This window comes from Mizuhopecten yessoensis, unplaced genomic scaffold (assembly GCF_002113885.1).
Source record: "Mizuhopecten yessoensis strain PY_sf001 unplaced genomic scaffold, ASM211388v2 scaffold5325, whole genome shotgun sequence".
NCBI lineage: Eukaryota > Metazoa > Mollusca > Bivalvia > Pectinida > Pectinidae > Mizuhopecten > Mizuhopecten yessoensis.
The window spans coordinates 101,867-119,074 of NW_018405992.1; the positions used below are offsets into that span (position 1 = coordinate 101,867).

The 17,208-nt window shown below is 33.4% G+C and overlaps 1 protein-coding gene across 1 annotated transcript; it reads right to left on the minus strand.

The window, feature by feature from the left end:
• Positions 1–548: 548 nt before the first annotated feature.
• On the minus strand, positions 549–16,704 carry LOC110450556 (protocadherin alpha-2-like). The gene is made up of 11 exons (XM_021498144.1): positions 16,628–16,704; positions 11,584–11,676; positions 10,469–10,546; positions 10,033–10,205; positions 8,558–8,611; positions 8,117–8,206; positions 5,748–5,837; positions 4,846–4,989; positions 4,116–4,241; positions 3,126–3,204; positions 549–568 (listed from the first exon to the last, which is right to left on the minus strand). The coding sequence occupies exons 2-11, from the start codon at positions 11,627–11,629 to the stop codon at positions 564–566; spliced, it is 885 nt and encodes a 294-aa protein (XP_021353819.1). The 5' UTR covers positions 11,630–11,676; positions 16,628–16,704; the 3' UTR covers positions 549–563.
• Positions 16,705–17,208: the final 504 nt, after the last annotated feature.

The window sequence follows — 17,208 nt, forward strand, 5'->3', positions numbered from 1 at the left end:
TTACAAGTCTCAATAAAACTGTGGCCCGGGTAAGAACTAATGATGGTGAAGCTTCAATTCCAGTAAATTTGGTTCCGTTGGTATATTGGACTGTTAGGCTAAACTCACCGTTTGGTCCCTGTGAATGAAATTGAACGTCGTTATTTGCAAATAATAAAGCTTGAAGGTGCTAGGAAATAGAGACCTGTTCAACACATTGTTTCATATTGTTTTGATTCAGTCTCCGGAGTATTCTCTTCTTCTCAGCGACCAGTTAACTAATTGTTTTGGCTTCATTAAAACAGACGCTTTTATCGTTGGATGTTCTTGAAAATCTATATTGATGCTGACATGTAAAGGCAAACAATAAATGTGTTTTGTTCCTTACCTGATCCAGATCGAACACTTCTATGCCGGTCGATCCCACGATGGTCATTGGAATGTTGGACATGCCCTCCTGTATGTAGGCGTCGTAGTGAGACTTGTTGAAGGTTGGTACGTTGTCGTCTCGATCCTCCACCATCACAGTCACTGTCGTGATGGCTGTAGAGTTGGTAGTCGGCTCTCCGGGTTTTGTTATCTCTTCAGCCTACACGAATATATCATATTAGATCACCTTATAAACTTATACTAATAAAGAAAAGATTACACCTGGCATGTATAATATCTTTCTTGTCAGCGTATGAGTATAGAAAAGGTAAGTTAGTCATTACAAATGGCACGTTTGGTAATGCGGATATGTTTCTGCATTGTTGATGCAATATATTTTTACACATATATGCGTAGTGTGGTTAAAATATGCTCGTCTTGATTAACTTGACGGGGTTGAGTTAAAAATATATCGATTCTTAATTAAAGAATATAAAAAAATACAAATTGCCGATGTTACGGTAGTACATAGTTAGTACATTGGCGGCGTATCAATACTACTTCGGTGGTATTAGATAGTTCTTCAGTATCACATTGGTACCAGTACGGTACACATTGAGGCCATCGGAGAGCCGCCGATCCATTACGGGACGCTACCGGTGGTTTACAGACATTAACGAAGCCATAACGGAGTCCTGCCGATGTATTGCCGTTGTGGTCCCGTTGCTTGCTGTGGCAGCGCAACGGCGGACATTTTTGAGCATGTTCAAAAATTTCTAACGTCGCCTGCCGTTGTTATCCTTTTCGCCTATGTTCTGACGATGTTCTGACGATGAAATACCATTCTTAGCGATGTGATACCGTAGCGCTGCTGTACTAGTACCGATCAAAGAAAATCGCCAAATTTGTGCTCCGGTATTGCTCCGGCGACCCAAATCGGCTAAGTGTGACAGCCCCTTAAAATGACTGTACATAACAAAATTACCTCCCCTCCCCAATGATGTTCAAGACACTTTTAAAACCGCTCCATTTCTATGGAACAAAAAAATATTTCCCCTTTTTGGCCCTGCCTCCTTGCCCCCAGGGGCCTACACTATCCAATAATAACGAGATGGAGTCCCAATTGCCCAAGGATTTTGTACACCCCTCAATTCATACAATAGAAAATTGTTCGAATTAATTGACCCAACCCGTCTAGTCCCCACGGGGACCACACCCTCTACTTATACACATTTGATTTCAACGATACCTTAAACAAAAATTTGGTTAAATCATTCCATTCGTACAAAATAGGCAAAAATTATACATCTATCTGTATGTTACTAGTAATGGGCCTCTGCTCCAGCTGGGCCATACTATTCGTTTCTGCAGAATTGAGTCCCGATTGCTCTTCACAGAATTTGGTTTAAATCCCTCCTTTCGTTCAGAAAGAATTTAAAAGATTTACCTAAATCCCCTTAATTGGCCCGTCCCTCTGCACCAGCTCGGCCACATCCTCCATTATACAAAATTGAGGTGCATTTGCCAAAGAATGCTCTGCATTACATTTGGTTAATCCCTCAAGTTGAACAGAAAGAGAAGCATTTTGAAGATTTTCCTAAATCCCCCTAATAGGTCCCCTCCTATCTCTGCTCCAGGGGTGAGGGTGGGGGTGTACATTCATCGTTTTTAAGCTCCTTTATATGAGAATGTTCTAGAAAATAGTTTTAATCTCTTTATTAGTACATAAATAGAAGGATTGTTTGATTTACCTAAATTTCCACTCTTGGGCCCAGCCCCTCTGCACTCAATGGGCACACAGAACTTTGATTTGAGGTAAAGTGATAAAACAAACCTCGATATCAATCCTGCATACTCCTTGATTTTTCAATACGATTCCAGTGTCTCTGTCCAATTTATCCTTTATTGAAAACTTCCCAGTGGTATTCATCTTAAATAATTTGGAGCACTCATCTTCAAATTGAAAAAGAAACATCGTCAAGAAAGAGTAAATATTATTAAAGGCAGAGAAATCATCAATAATGGGTATCAACTTAAATGATAACAATGATATCAACGTATTACATGTAATACCAACATGAATATCAAAAGACCGTCGAAAATGTTGGATACAGTTTTCCCCCCTGAAATCGGGATCCTTAGTCTATTGGTTAACACAATTTGGTTCTATTATTGCTGAGAAAGTAGTTTGGTTCCGATCAGTCCGAGTGCACTATTTCTTTATTTCTGATTTACTTTCCAAACAAGGGAGATAATTCGTCACAAATAATTTCGAAATGAAGATTTCTATGTATTTGTTTTATTTATTTCCCTTACGCGATTGGTTTCATTGAATGTATTACTAATATTGTTAATGCTGATAGCTGCAGTTGGAAAGTATTTCGAACATAAGCAATCGATTAATTTATGAAAAAAAAATGAAAAAAATAGGGTTTAAATATATAATTACTAATTGAATTTTATTTTTTTCATTTGCTTGCAATTGTGTGTTGTTTTAATGAAAATAAAAGCAAGTCATTCTATGATGTTCTAAGCATTATTTTGTGCTGACTAAATGTTTATAAGTAAAAACCTAAAATGGTATGTTTTTTTGTCTATTTTAGATTTTTCTCGACAACAAAAGTGGTAACATTTTGATTCTCTTCATGACATTCATTATTCAAATAAGATTGACTTCCAGATATGAATTATTGTGTCGTCTGTGTACCAGCTTACCTATATCATATCGATTACGTTTTGGTATTTGTTATTTCAAATTCTTTCATATCAAATATTACCTGAAGCATTCACAATTTTGTATTGAATATTCCTAGGAATTCCCCGATCACCGTCCATGGCAAGGATATCTTTTCCAGCCTAAGCAACAGACACTTTATCAATGTATCATTGCCTGTTAATCACAGTATCATCAAAACATTTAATAACAACTTGTCTTAAAAGAAATTAAAAGTAGAAATGTAATATGACAATGCCCCAGTACAAAAATCAAACTAAATATCAATACAGAAGGGCAGTATTAAACTGTAAACACCAAAACAAATGTCATCAACAGAAAAGTCTCCAACCCGAAAAGAGATATTATCGTTGTCTGACCCAAGGCTCTGCAAAATATTAACCCGAGAGTTGGAAAAGTCTCTGTTACACCCTGAATATTAAGGGTGATTATTTTTCTCTCGTCATTAAAATTAAAATGCAATGTTTTAAAACAATTTATAACTTGTTTTTATCTTGATATATTCGGACGTCATATCTGTATAGATGTTCTACTTGTCATACATTATCCTGTCAAATCATACGGACGACAACAAGGGTGGCGATAGATAATGAAACATCTTCGTTTGGAATCAGGTCATGGTAGATACCGTTACATTTCCTCAGTGGAGTGAAACAATTTATAAGTAGTATATTTGCCATTAGAATGCAGCTATTTTTAACCCCATATTTTTCGAACACTTTCAAAAATATGAAACATGCTGTGACATGCTAGGTCTATAAGCAGAGGAGGCTGGTATGTCACTAGTAAAAGTAAAAGTCGTCTCATTTGACAAAGAGTTTGGTATTCGGGCGGCAAGTCGTGTCTTCTGTAGGGTCAATTCAAAGAAGGAAGCTAAAGAGACGTGGTAGGTTAAATACTAAGTTCTAAGAGATAAATAAAATGCAGTTAGATATCAAAATCTTTCATATTCATTAACTCAATGAAAAAAATATACATAACCGACAATATTTAGAAACTAAACATCATTCATGAAACTGTATTTGATATATACCCATGAAGAATTTTCTTTGATAGTAAATATATATGGTAATCCTTGGAAATTCGGAGGCGTATCCTGAACATCTGTCACTTTGATTGTTATTTCAGCTGTCCCTGTCAAAGGAGGAGTCCCACTATCCTGAAAACATATTCACGGGTTTTGAACACATCAATTCTAAACTTGTTTTGCTAACTATACATTTGTTTGAAATCTTGAAATATGCACATCGATGTACCATTAAGCTCCAGTATAATTTTAGACCAACTTAACTGGTATCAGAGAGTGATGTAATCAGTGTTTATATTTTACATATGGTTTCGGTCCACCCCAGTTTAAACGAAATATCCTCTAAAAGGCGAAGATATAGCGGTTTTAAAGATCCATCATGATTAGCGGTTTTAAAGATCCATCATGATTGGATTAGGATTGTGCTCAAAACATACATTTATCACAAATAGTATGAATAAGACTGTGTTGTGTTGTTTGTGTTCATCTCACCACTTGTCTAAATTGCTTAATGAATATTTTACACAGTTCAAAATTTTCATAATATCTTATATCAATCGATATTTAAAAAACACCACTGATGTATCATGTTCAGATGTATAGTCCTTTCAGTACCAAACGATTAAAAACAAAACAAAAATCAGAAACAAATATCAGTTTTAAATTACAATACTATGTTTGAATGATACAACGTCATTACATAAGATTAACTGTAATATCAAGTTATTGTGCTTACCACGGCCACTATATTATATTGGTAAAAGCTGAGCGTCTCATAATCTAATGGTTTCTGAAGTATGAGCTGTCCATCTTGTGGATCGATGCTGAAGACGTCTTTATACAATATAAACAACTGAAAAACGCTCACCTGGCCTGTCGCCTGAAATGGTAAACGAGCAAAACATTTTGATTAAAAAAGACATAAACCTATTCAGGATTTAGACTAGACTAACCGACATATACATTGCTTGAGACCGGAACAATCGACATATGCATGGCTTGAGACCCAAAAAATCGACATAAGTATACAGCTCGATTAAAAGTTCGCTATCTCTAATTTACGGACGGTTATAAACAGGAAAGATCACAATGAATATTTATCATATGATTTCAGTCATAAAACAGGAAAACAACAGAATAATTAACATATACTTTCAGACTGCAAATATAGCAATGTTCTTTGACATATAGCTTTAGGTAGAAGAGGTCGATATTACATCTTATTGATGGTTTAAGACAAGAATATCAACATGAGAATTTAGCATAATAGTGTCATATCAAAGGGATCAACATAGTGTTAATATATTGTTTCAGACAGATATTGCTGCTAAAGTTTGCGGCCAAAGGTTTCTGACAAGTAATATTGTCATAAGAAAGGAAATAACTCATTTTCAGACAGCACAGACTGCATAAACTATTCAGCATCAGGTTTTAAACATTACTATTTACAAATGTTTTCAGACAGGAAAGATCACCGTATTTAAAGACTGCAATATTTTAGTTAACGGTATCGGAACATGTAAGATTGATACTTATAGTTCTGTTGTAACACTTATTGGAAAAGAAACACCAAAGAAAACAATTTCATGCTATACATTCAACAATAACATCTATATTTTTTGTTTTTATCATGCTTACGTCTAATTTGTATACAAAGGCCTTGTTTGCCCCATCATCTGCATCGGTCGCTGAAATATTCGCACTGTGGTTTGACGAATATTTTGAATTCTACAAGTGTAATCAAAAGGTAACTAATAAAATGAGATAGTCAAGATAACCATTAATGTGTATCATTTTCAGTCAAACACAAAAAACAGTTGTTATCACCAATACAGTTAATTCCTACTTACCTTTTATGATATTGTTCATTTTTTTATTTTTAGCAAACATTGAGGTATAACATATACGATATTGAGGTGGGTTTTTTAAACGTTTATACTTTTACAGGGTTTTCAATAGAGGTTATAGGAATTTTTTTATCTTCATACATTTTAAGATATAAAAACACTAATAAATCTGTAAATAATGTAAAAGTTTAGTATTGATATATAGTGTGATATTTTGTATATCACAATATGATAAGTTGTTATCTGTAAATAATTTAAAAGTTTATTATTGATATATAGTGTGATATTTTTAATATCACAATATGGTATGTTGTTATCTGTACATAATGTAAAAGTTTATTTTTGTTTTGTTCAGAATGTAAAAGTCTATTTTGTTGTATAGTGTGATTTTTGTATCACAACATAATATGTTATTGTGCTATATTGTATGTTGTAAATTGTATACATAATTTTTATGGATTTAGAATTATTATTGGGTACAAATTTAAGAGTTGTCTCTCTTTTTTGTTTAGTTTCTTTTGTATCTTTTTTTTTTTTGTGTAGAATAAGAGAGTCTGCAAGATATTTATTTTTTGTCACCTATATTTTCTTTTCGTTGTCTTAAATATGTTGCATTGGCACTCAGAATTTTATTGATTCATATTATTGGCATTTTTGTTTGTTTAAGAGTTATTGTTATTGTTGTTAGAAAATTACTCAGGTGTTTTTTTTGGCGTGTTTTGTTCATCAATGTTGACATTGTTATTAATTTTTATGTGTTATATTTCTAATAAACCATTGTTGCATCAAATTTAATATTTTGTTTCATTTTGTTTCATTTTGTTCAATTGAAAAAAAATCATTAAAAAATCGAAATTTCACAATTTCCAAAATAAAACTGAAGAAATTCCCGCAAGGTATGGGTTATTGTTCAGAAATAATTTGCTTATAAAATACATGTAGCGATGCTGTAGAAAAAAACTCAATACCTCGTTACATTTTAGGCGGAGGGCAGGGATCATTAAAGAAATAGAGCACTACAATAAAATAAAATCTGTTCCCGTTAGTGTTGCACCACGGTTTGTGTGTTGGCCTTTTGGACTAAAGGTCTGAGGTGTCACTTATCTTTAGTGTATACGATAATTGACCTGTATTGCTGATCAATAAGTGTGACTTGTTTTCGATTTATACAACAGATACATGTTACAGACCTCTCCCGTTCCTGACGCCAACGAGTTACTACGAAGTACATCCCTAGTTGAAAATCCAATGTAGGGAGACAGTATCACAATTTCCGCATAATCTTATGTTTAATATTAGAGTGATGAATATTGTATGCTTATTATTGACAGAACAGTGTGTTGATTCAATATTAAAGAATTGCAAAGCAATCCAGGCATTAATTCAGTTGTTTTTTAATCATTGAGTCACATGTGTCCATTTTTCTGTACTTCAGAAACCAGCTACCTATTTCACTACTGTGAAGTTTTTCAAGAACGATAACTCTTGCATGCAATTACTATGTGTATATGCTTTTATTATAAAATGTCAATTCTTAATCGTTTATAGATAATTAATTGTACACAATTTCAGCATTTATGAAATTGATATACAGTAATGCAATACTAATCTATGTTAGTATCATTTTTATTGATATCATTTTGCAAAAAATTGTGTGTTTCAATTTTTTTTTCAAAATTCACTCCTTTTTACATAAATTTCCTTTTAAAATCCTTAAAATTCTGACAACCTATATTTTTTTTTGTGGCAGAAATTTTGCATTACTTCAAAGCAATATATCTACAAAATTTGAATAAATTCTACTGAGAAATGGCGACACAATCCTATTACCTAAATATCCGTATAGCAGACAATGCCCAGGGAGGTCTGAATTTTAAAAAATAGCAGGGGAAATGTAATGCTAGAAAATTAACTGTTTTATATCATTGTGATGTGATTGAATCTAAAAATGAAATTTGACCCCTTGTTTCAAACTTTGAATGGCATCCTTTTATTATTAAAATTTGAAGGTCGATATATACTGTACCGTGTATCAATAATTAACAGTAATGTTTGACTTGTATTAAACATATTGTTTATAAAAAAATGAAATTTAGAGTAGGATTTGCCACTCAGTATGTATATTCGCCAATACGTCATGTTAAGCAGCATCCATCTTACCTCAGGTATGTTGTAGACGTATGCTGGCCTTCTGAAAACGGGCGGGTTGTCATTCACATCATTCACGTACACTCGTACAAACCCCGTCACCTGTCATACAAAACCAGCATCGTGTTCCATAAAAAAATATTTCGTATACACATAATTATTCGTTAAACAGTGTTTTCTTGGTGTCAGATATCATCCCAGTTAGATCAGAGAAGTAAAACTAAAAAGTCCTGTTAAATACATATAATTACACAAGATATGTTCCGACTTGGAACTGAAATTTGTTATATATTAAAAATATTTGTTTTATGATACTTTCTAGAAACTAAAGAATCAATTGTATGTCCAGAACATATGATCTAACCAATAACTTGGATAAAAATCCTTATAAATAACCGCTCATTGGGTGCCTTCTATATACGTTATGAGGAAAGTTATTTTGTCGTGTATTACCGTGTTGCCCCCTCCATCAGATGCTGTGAATGCCAGCTTTACTTCACTATTACCCTGAAAAAGTTTCAACAAAAGAAAAACTATTAGAAACGTATGCTGCCATGATCGTGAAATTGCTTTATTGAAGAAAAAGCAACAACTTAAAATCCAAACTTTCGAAAGAGATATAAAGAAATTTAGGACGCAATATATATTACGTCTTTATATTCCAAATACATTAAAGCATCAATAATACTAAAGCTTATTTAGCATGACTTTGTCACTGCATTGACTTGAATCTCTATACTCTGAGGAGTGCATAGTCATTTTAGCTCACTTAAAGCGTCATAGCTTTGCCTACTTTTATCAGTTTATTTCCCGTTGCTAAGAAATCACCTCACCAATGCTTTTCTTAACGGTGTTTTTGATTATCTGTTAGCAGAGGAATAAACCTATAAATAACATCATATACTATGATGCAAAATTTCATATTGCTGCAGGAATGTATTTACTTTAAAACATCTAATATTATAACATAAAAAATGTACTTTTGTGGTGAAGTATATAGAGCGAAAAAACTTTAAGAGTACACTATTTGTTTGATTCGTTTGAAATTAAAACAGTATATATATTTAATTATTGATATAAATCTAAATCTGGCTGTATGCTTATTATTCTTCTAAAATCGTTAAACTGTTTATACAATCAGACAGTGATTTTTTTTTCTTTCTAAAGATACATTTAATTATATGTACAAATCACTACTTGTATATTATTGCAAAAGTATTCATTGACAAACATATCAGCTACTCCTATTCAAGCAAAATAAATCTATGATTATTTTGATAAATATTGCGATTGAAATCAAGTTGAATTGGTATATGATAAATGTGTGTAGATTTAGGTCTATTTAACAAAAAGAGCAACACAGATCGATATTTTTGCAACTGTATATGTTTCTTACACTAATGCCGACTGGTTTATATATAAATGTACACTGTTGTTACTAGATACTCCATATTTCATGACACACTGTTGATTTTGTCTTTGCCAAACACATTTTGTCTTTGCCAAACACTTGGGTGTAACATTTAATGTATTCAGAGATATTATAACTTTAAGGTGAGCCCATATTTAAACATCTGATTTCGCCGCCGTTTTCGTGGGAGTTTATGATGCATTTTTGTTTTATTTAAGTATTTTTTGAGCTCTTGCTCTCTTTTCGTAATTCGTTGTTCTGATTTTTAATGCAATTTATATTATTGCCAAACACGATTGCGGGGTGAAAGTGAAAAACTATTAAAGCTAGTAAAAATTCGAAAACAGATGGTACAGACATGCATACTATATGTTTAAGGAATTCACTTCCTAACAGTGACAATAAATATACTTCGTGGAAACAGAGAAAAACGACATTGCTTTCGTTTAAAAAACGAATGCAGAACATTCATACATACTATATGATAATAATGTTGAGAGTTTTGAAAATATCTTACCCTGTCGAAATCGAAACTGTCAGGGTTGATTAGGTATATATGGCCTGTCACGAACCCGGAACTAACATTGGTCTGGTTAAGGTAAACGCTCTGTCGGGTAAAATCATCAAATATCCCCAGCGTTATGCTGGCACTATCTTGGTCGGTGACATTAAAAGATTTGATCAGGGAACCTGTGATATATAATTAATGTATTAATTGGGACAACAACAAACGTGAGACAAAGATCGTTGTAACGTAGCTTTATCCCTTGTCATATATATATAGAGAGTATTATTATCTGTTACTGCTTACTTAATTACGGATAGGTTCACAACACAAGCATGGGGTTGTATGTTTAAAGTTGTACATATACGATCAAACATCCCATTGTTGGAATGCTTTGCAATCAAACGCTTTTAACATTTAATGTCAGGTTAACTATTCTAACAAGTACCGTTTGCTCTGTCCTCATGAATGAGTGCGTAGACATTTTGGGGAAATTTAGGAGGAAGCATCTGTAAGTGGACCGAATCTGAAAATGAATGACGTGAAAAGCTACTTACTTTCATCTTTCATATCAAAAGGAACTTTTAAAATATGTGCACAATGTTATCAAATATTGAGAGGTTAATTTGTATCGCATGGAACAAAGATTTCATACGAAAAATATACAATTATGTGTCTAAAATTACGTTTATATACATATATAACTAAAGCAGGTTTATCTTAAATGTGAATAATGAGCATACCTAGGTAAATATAAAAGTAAACTTATATTAATAAAACTGGTTAACTGGCATGTATATACTTAAATATACGTATTGATAAAATAAATAAAAGTAAACATTTGTTTGATTATTCGAGTACAATGTTTACGAAATATTCCATGAAAATAGTGAACCTGGTAGCTTACTGATATGGACGTAACTATATACAACGAGACCTAGTAGGTAAAAACATCTAGTATATCAATTGTGATATTCCATATATCTGTTTTAAACAATGGCCGATGATAAAAATCACAATATAACTTGTTATCTAAACTTTAAAATATGTTTTGCCATCTTATGATGATAGTATGTCACCTTACGAACCAGGAGTTTTGAGATTGATAAATATAACCCCCACATTCTTGCAAGCAAAAATTATGAACAAAGGGGGTGTTCTCTGAGTGCCAACATATTTACAGACAATAGGCAGGTGTTGTTTTATAAAATAATGGGAAGTCAATTATATACTGTTTCATAAATTCTGCATTTCACCTGTGAATACCTGATATTTACCTTTGTTTCATACAGCACACTTCCTCAAATAACTTTTGCTATATTTGGTTCAGATCTTAGACACTTTTTAAGAAACAAGTTGCCCTACAGGGAAATTACCAATGTTTGGCACTCAGAGATACACCCGAACGAACGATGTCAGCAGACACTATTTCATAATACTTTGTATCTTAGCAATAAAAGATGATTTTTCGTTGCATTCTGTCCAATATCTCTCCTTCAGTGCAAAGATCACACGGTGTTATAATTCTAGAATATGTTATGCATAATATATTTTATTACTCACCTATTATCAATGCAACAAATACGAATATTAGTTCGTGTGAAGGCATCTTCGTCTTTGTTATTCATGTACACATATGAAGTATTGCAGTATGTCCTGAAAACAATTTGATCTAAATGTCAAGTTTTTATTTTATATAAGTTAGAACACATTTATATATATTTTCTTTGTATTTAGAGTTGAACATCTTTGTAATATATACGGTTACATATTTCAGCCGACGAGAGAATCCATTGTTGATATTGCCATTTTAAAGCACCATTACTTTGATATGTCACATCGTGATCAGTGCAGTACCATTGGTCACTATATGTTCTGACAGCATGCATTCGTATACGTGTTTATCTCCGCCTAGTTTTAATACAATGATAAGAGTCGTTTTTGTTGCTGAGGGATACAAGCGATCAGTTTAATTTATGATATACACGAGTATGTCGCTTTTGTGTTTATGGCCAATACATGACGACTGCTGTCATTGGTAATACTTACAAAACAAACCAGTAAAGATTGTAATATTATCTATTCATATACATATATATATACCCGATCTCTATTTTGAATTTATACTCGGACAATAATGAATGTTTGGTACAAGTAAACCAATATGTCTAGTAGTTCATAGAGTGTTCTGCAGCAGCATAAAATGTAAAGTATAGTACACTTTAACCGTTATATGTTAAGACATGTTTGTCCTACATATGTAGACATATGTAGATCAAGGTTAAATGAAACATTTTGTAAATCGTTCCGTATGTGACGCCTTAAAAACGTGGCTGTTAGATTGGTTGTCACTTTTGTCTGTCTGTTACTGATAATGCTGGAGAACCTTGCCCAGAATACATGGAGAGATTGTGAAATAGTATAGATAAAGCAGAATTATGATTGAATGGAAAAGAACACCCACGATGAGAAATTATTCATACATGTTATAATAACAAAGATGCACCATAGTGATCATTCTCCTAAACTTGTTTACGTGGCAAACAAAGCTGAACAAACATTAACTATCAAACATTAACATTTCCTGTTTCAAATAATTTCCATTGGTTTTAATCTGAAATTCATTGTTTTCCCAATAAAAGATGGCATTTGTATATTTTATACAACAATGATAGTTTTAAATTGACTGAAGTCTTAATTAAATGATTATCAACTCGTTGACGGTGATACATGTAAATGTTATACAGGAAACGATTACTTTATGATTTCGTCTCCGGTTTTGAAGCGATACATTATTGTTTTCCTTACAGGCTGAAAGTAACTCAGTATCTGTTCTTTTCTTAACATTCCGAGTCCCAATGTCATGAGTGTGTATTGACGCTGCGATATATTTTATGTGTTAGTGATGACGCTGTGATATATTTTATGTGTTAGTGATGACGCTGTGGTATATTTTATGTGTTAGTGATGACGCTGTGGTATATTTTATGTGTTAGTGATGACGCTGTGGTATATTTTATGTGTTAGTGATGACGCTGTGGTATATTTTATGTGTTAGTGATGACGCTGTGGTATATTTTATGTGTTAGTGATGACGCTGTGGTATATTTTATGTGTTAGTGATGACGCTGTGGTATATGTTGTATGTGCGTATCGATGCTGTGCTATATTTTTTTTGTATCGACGCTGTGGTATATTTTGTGTGTTGGTATTGACACTGTGGTATATATTGTTAGTGTGTATCGACGCAATGGTATACTTCGTGTGTGTATCGAAGCTGTGGTATATTTGGTGTGTTGGTATTGACGCTGTGGTATATTGCGTGTGTGTATCGACGCTGTGGTATATTTTGTATGCGTGTATTGACGCTGTGGTATATTTTGTATACGTGTATTGTCGTTGCTGTATATTTTGTGTGTTGACATTGACGCTGCGCAATATTTTGTTTGTGTTTGTGGACACTTTGATATATTTTGTTTTTTTGTTTCGACGCTGTTGTATATTTGGTATGTTGTGTGTGGTTATCGACGCTGTTGTATATTGGTGAGTGTATCGACGCTGTGGTATATATTGTTAGTGTGTATCGACGCTGTGGTATATATTGTGTGTGGTTATCGACGCTGTTGTATATTTCGTTGGTGTATCGACGCTTTGGTATATTTCCTGTGTATATCGACGCTATGGTATATTTCATGTGTGTATCGACGCTGTTGTATATTGGTGTGTGTATCGACGCTGTGGTATATTTCGTGTGTGTATCGACGCTGTTGTATATTTCGTGTGTGTATTGACGCTGTCGTATATTTCGTGTGTGTATCGACGCTGTGGTATATTTCGTGCGTGTATTGACGCTGTGGTATATCTCTTGTGTGTATCGTCGCTGTGGTATATTTCGTGTGTTTATCGACGCTGTGGTATATATTGTGTGTGGTTATCGACGCTGTTGTATATTTTGTTTGTTTGTTTCGACGCTATTTTTTATATTTGGTACATGTATGTTGATATTGACGCTATGGTATAGTTCGTGTGTGTATCGACGCTGTGGTATATATTGTGTGTGATTATCGGCGCTGTTGTATATTTCTTAGGTATATTTTAAATGCGTGTATTGACGTTGCTGTATATTTTGTGTGTTGACATTGACGCTGCGGAATATTTTGTTTGTGTGTATGGACACTTTAGTATGGTTTGATTGTTTGTTTCGACGCTGTTGTATATTTGGTGTGTTGGTATTGACGTTATGGTATACTTCGTGTGTGTATCGACGCTGCGGTATATTTTGTATGCGTGTATTGACGCTGTGGTATATTTGGTGTGTTGGTATTAACGCTATGGGATACTTCGTGTGTGTATCGACGCTGTGGTGTATTTTGTATGCGTGTATTGACGCTGTGGAATATTTGGTGTGTTGGTATTGACGCTGTGGTATATTGCGTGTGTGTATCAACGCTGTGGTATATTTTGTATGCGTGTATTGACGTTGCTGTATATTTTGTGTGTTGGCATTGACGCTGCAGAATATTTTGTTTGTGTGTGTGGACACTTTGGTATAGTTCGTGTGTGTATCGACGCTGTGGTATATTTTGTGTGTTGACATTGACGCTGCGGAATATTTTGTTTGTGTATATGGACACTTAAGTATAGTTTGTGTGTTTGTTTCGACGCTGTTGTATATTTGGTGTGTTGGTATTGACGCTATGGTATACCTCGTGTGTGTATCGACGCTGTGGTATATTTTGTATGCGTGTATTGACGCTGTGATATATTTGGTGTGTTGGTATTGACGCTGTGGTATATTTCGTGTGTGTCTACGCTGTGGTATATTTTGTATGCGTGTATTGACGTTGCTGTATATTTTGTGTGTTGACATTGACGCTGCGGAATAATTTGTTTGTGAGAATGGACGCTGTTTAATATATTCTTTATCATCTTTGTTTGCAATTCATCAAAAGGCATTTAAATGGTCTCTTTATTCTTTCTATGTGTACTGTCAAAACTCAGCCCTCATTAAGTATGTTGGTGCTTAGTAAATTTGTTTATTTTTAATCGCTCTATCTTGTTTTATCTATTTTGCTGATCAACGACAAAGTGCTCTCTACAAAGCGCAAACGTCAGTTTTGGGGGTATCTTCACAAAATATTGGACTAGTTAGGTATATTTGCTTTAAACTAATGATCAATGAATAACTTGGAAGTTACTACATTTTACAGTAATATATTGTTTGATGCATTTCTTAAATTTAAACGTCAAAAATAATTGCACTTAAATATGACGTAAAATAAGTTATCAATATATTATCTTAATATCGAAGAAAAGTAAGAATCTCCTCCAGTTGGGAGTTTTTCATTTAACGTACTGAAGGCAATTGTCCACAGTTCTCACAGTTCATCCTTGTTGAACATATATTTAGGAAGTATTTTAGGAAATATTTGTTACTTACACCTGCAGCCCGTAATTACTAAGCAAGGGTACAACGTATTGTCTCCTGTAAGAATGTACTCTACGGAGATTTAAATTAAGTCAAAATCTCGTTTTGATACAATGTAACGGGCTTATATATCTTTTAACAAATTATAACCAATTTTAAAAGCAAACATGCATCCTACAAATGTGTAAAATCATTAGATGCCTGTTGTTGCAGACTTTTTTACAAAATATTTTTAAAAATGACCAATTCGGCGGCAATTTTGAAAATGTGTGCCGCCATTTTTAATTGACGGAAGTTAATTTTTTGCTGTACAAGTTCATTCAATATTATGAAATATTAAGCAACAAAGTGGAACATTGTCCTTTATTGGTATTGTATAACATATTTAGCGTAACTGAATCTATAAATGTAGTTTTATTTTTGACCCCGTAACAGTTGAAAATAACACTTACGATAAAAAGACTAAAACAGAACCCCAATGGCCCCCGATTTTTGTGACTGTTTTAGAGAGAGAAACAAACTTTTCTTTGATCCATTGAAATTTAAAAAAAAAGTTTATATGTAACATTACATCTGCTAAAAATGGGGAAAATGAGTATTTTGTCATTAAAAATAAGGTGTAGAGGAAACCTAAATCGCTCTTCTGAGATGAAAGAATAAGTAATAGAAGTTTTACTTCCATAATTTAGAAGCATATACTATATTTATCAAATGTACAAACATTATTACATTTCTGATGGCACACCTGAAAGGTATGGTATGAATTTGTTCTACATACGGTCAAAACAAAAACAAAATATCACCAAAAATGTCAAATTATGTTAAATTGGTGTTTTAAGCCGATCATAGCACGAAAACAAACACACGCCAACATAATTCTTGTATGCATTTTCTATTATGCCAGTAACTTCTTTTTCCGAAAATGCATATACCGTAAGAAAAATCGTTTAATACGGGATTTTTTAAAACTTCTCAGAGGCGTACATCCTTAGCACTTTTAGCAGAATTTCTGGAATTGATAAATATGATAGCTTAGACGGTATATGATCGAAATCAATAATGCATTAAAAAGATATGTTACTAAATGTTACTGGAAGCTTTAGAAAACCATCACCTCATATGACTGAACACAAAATGACACTAGTTTGTGGTTTCCCCGACATTGGTACCAGTACCTACCTGAAGGAGACGTGGACAGCTACAGGACAGTCAGCGGGCCATCTAGGTGTCAGACTTCGTTCTCGAACAAAACTTTTCTCAAGGTGTTTGTCTCAATAAGAGTTGTCGGGATAAAAGCCAAATCGATTTCACATAAATTCTTCACATTTATCAATACTGCACGATACATAAAAAAGTTTAAACATACCGCACGCATTTTATGATACTCTGTGTGATTTATTATACAGCCCTGTGTTTTAAAACAAAAAGGAATGTCTTTTGGCACGTCTACCTGCATTACTGATTGGTCATAGATGTTTTCCATATCACACCGTCATTGAAATACATGTACAGTGTAGCAATAACAGACGCCTCCCAGATAGACACGTTATTTATGATTAAAGATACTGAATACGTTGAAGAGATAAAATGTTTGTTTTAGGTTAGTAAATATACCAGCAATAAATCAATACTGTAAGCATTAATGTACTTTATTTCATATATAAGTTTTATGGCAAGCTTGTTCACATTGGAATGCCAACAGTCTGCTCGAAAAATATGCCGCCGAAAGATAGTGTCAACCAGGAACTCGTTCATTTTAA

What these genes read in the sequence shown, in the direction of transcription:
- LOC110450556 (XM_021498144.1), bottom strand. Translation starts at nt 11,629, where the DNA reads ATGCCTTCACACGAACTAATATTCGTATTTGTTGCATTGATAATAG. An exon ending in ATTTGTTGCATTGATAATAG is followed by an intron (nt 10,547 to 11,583) that starts GTGAGTAATAAA and finishes ATTCATTTTCAG; the next exon opens with ATTCGGTCCACTTACAGATG. An exon ending in CCTTTGTATACAAATTAGAC is followed by an intron (nt 4,990 to 5,747) that starts GTAAGCATGATA and finishes TTACCATTTCAG; the next exon opens with GCGACAGGCCAGGTGAGCGT.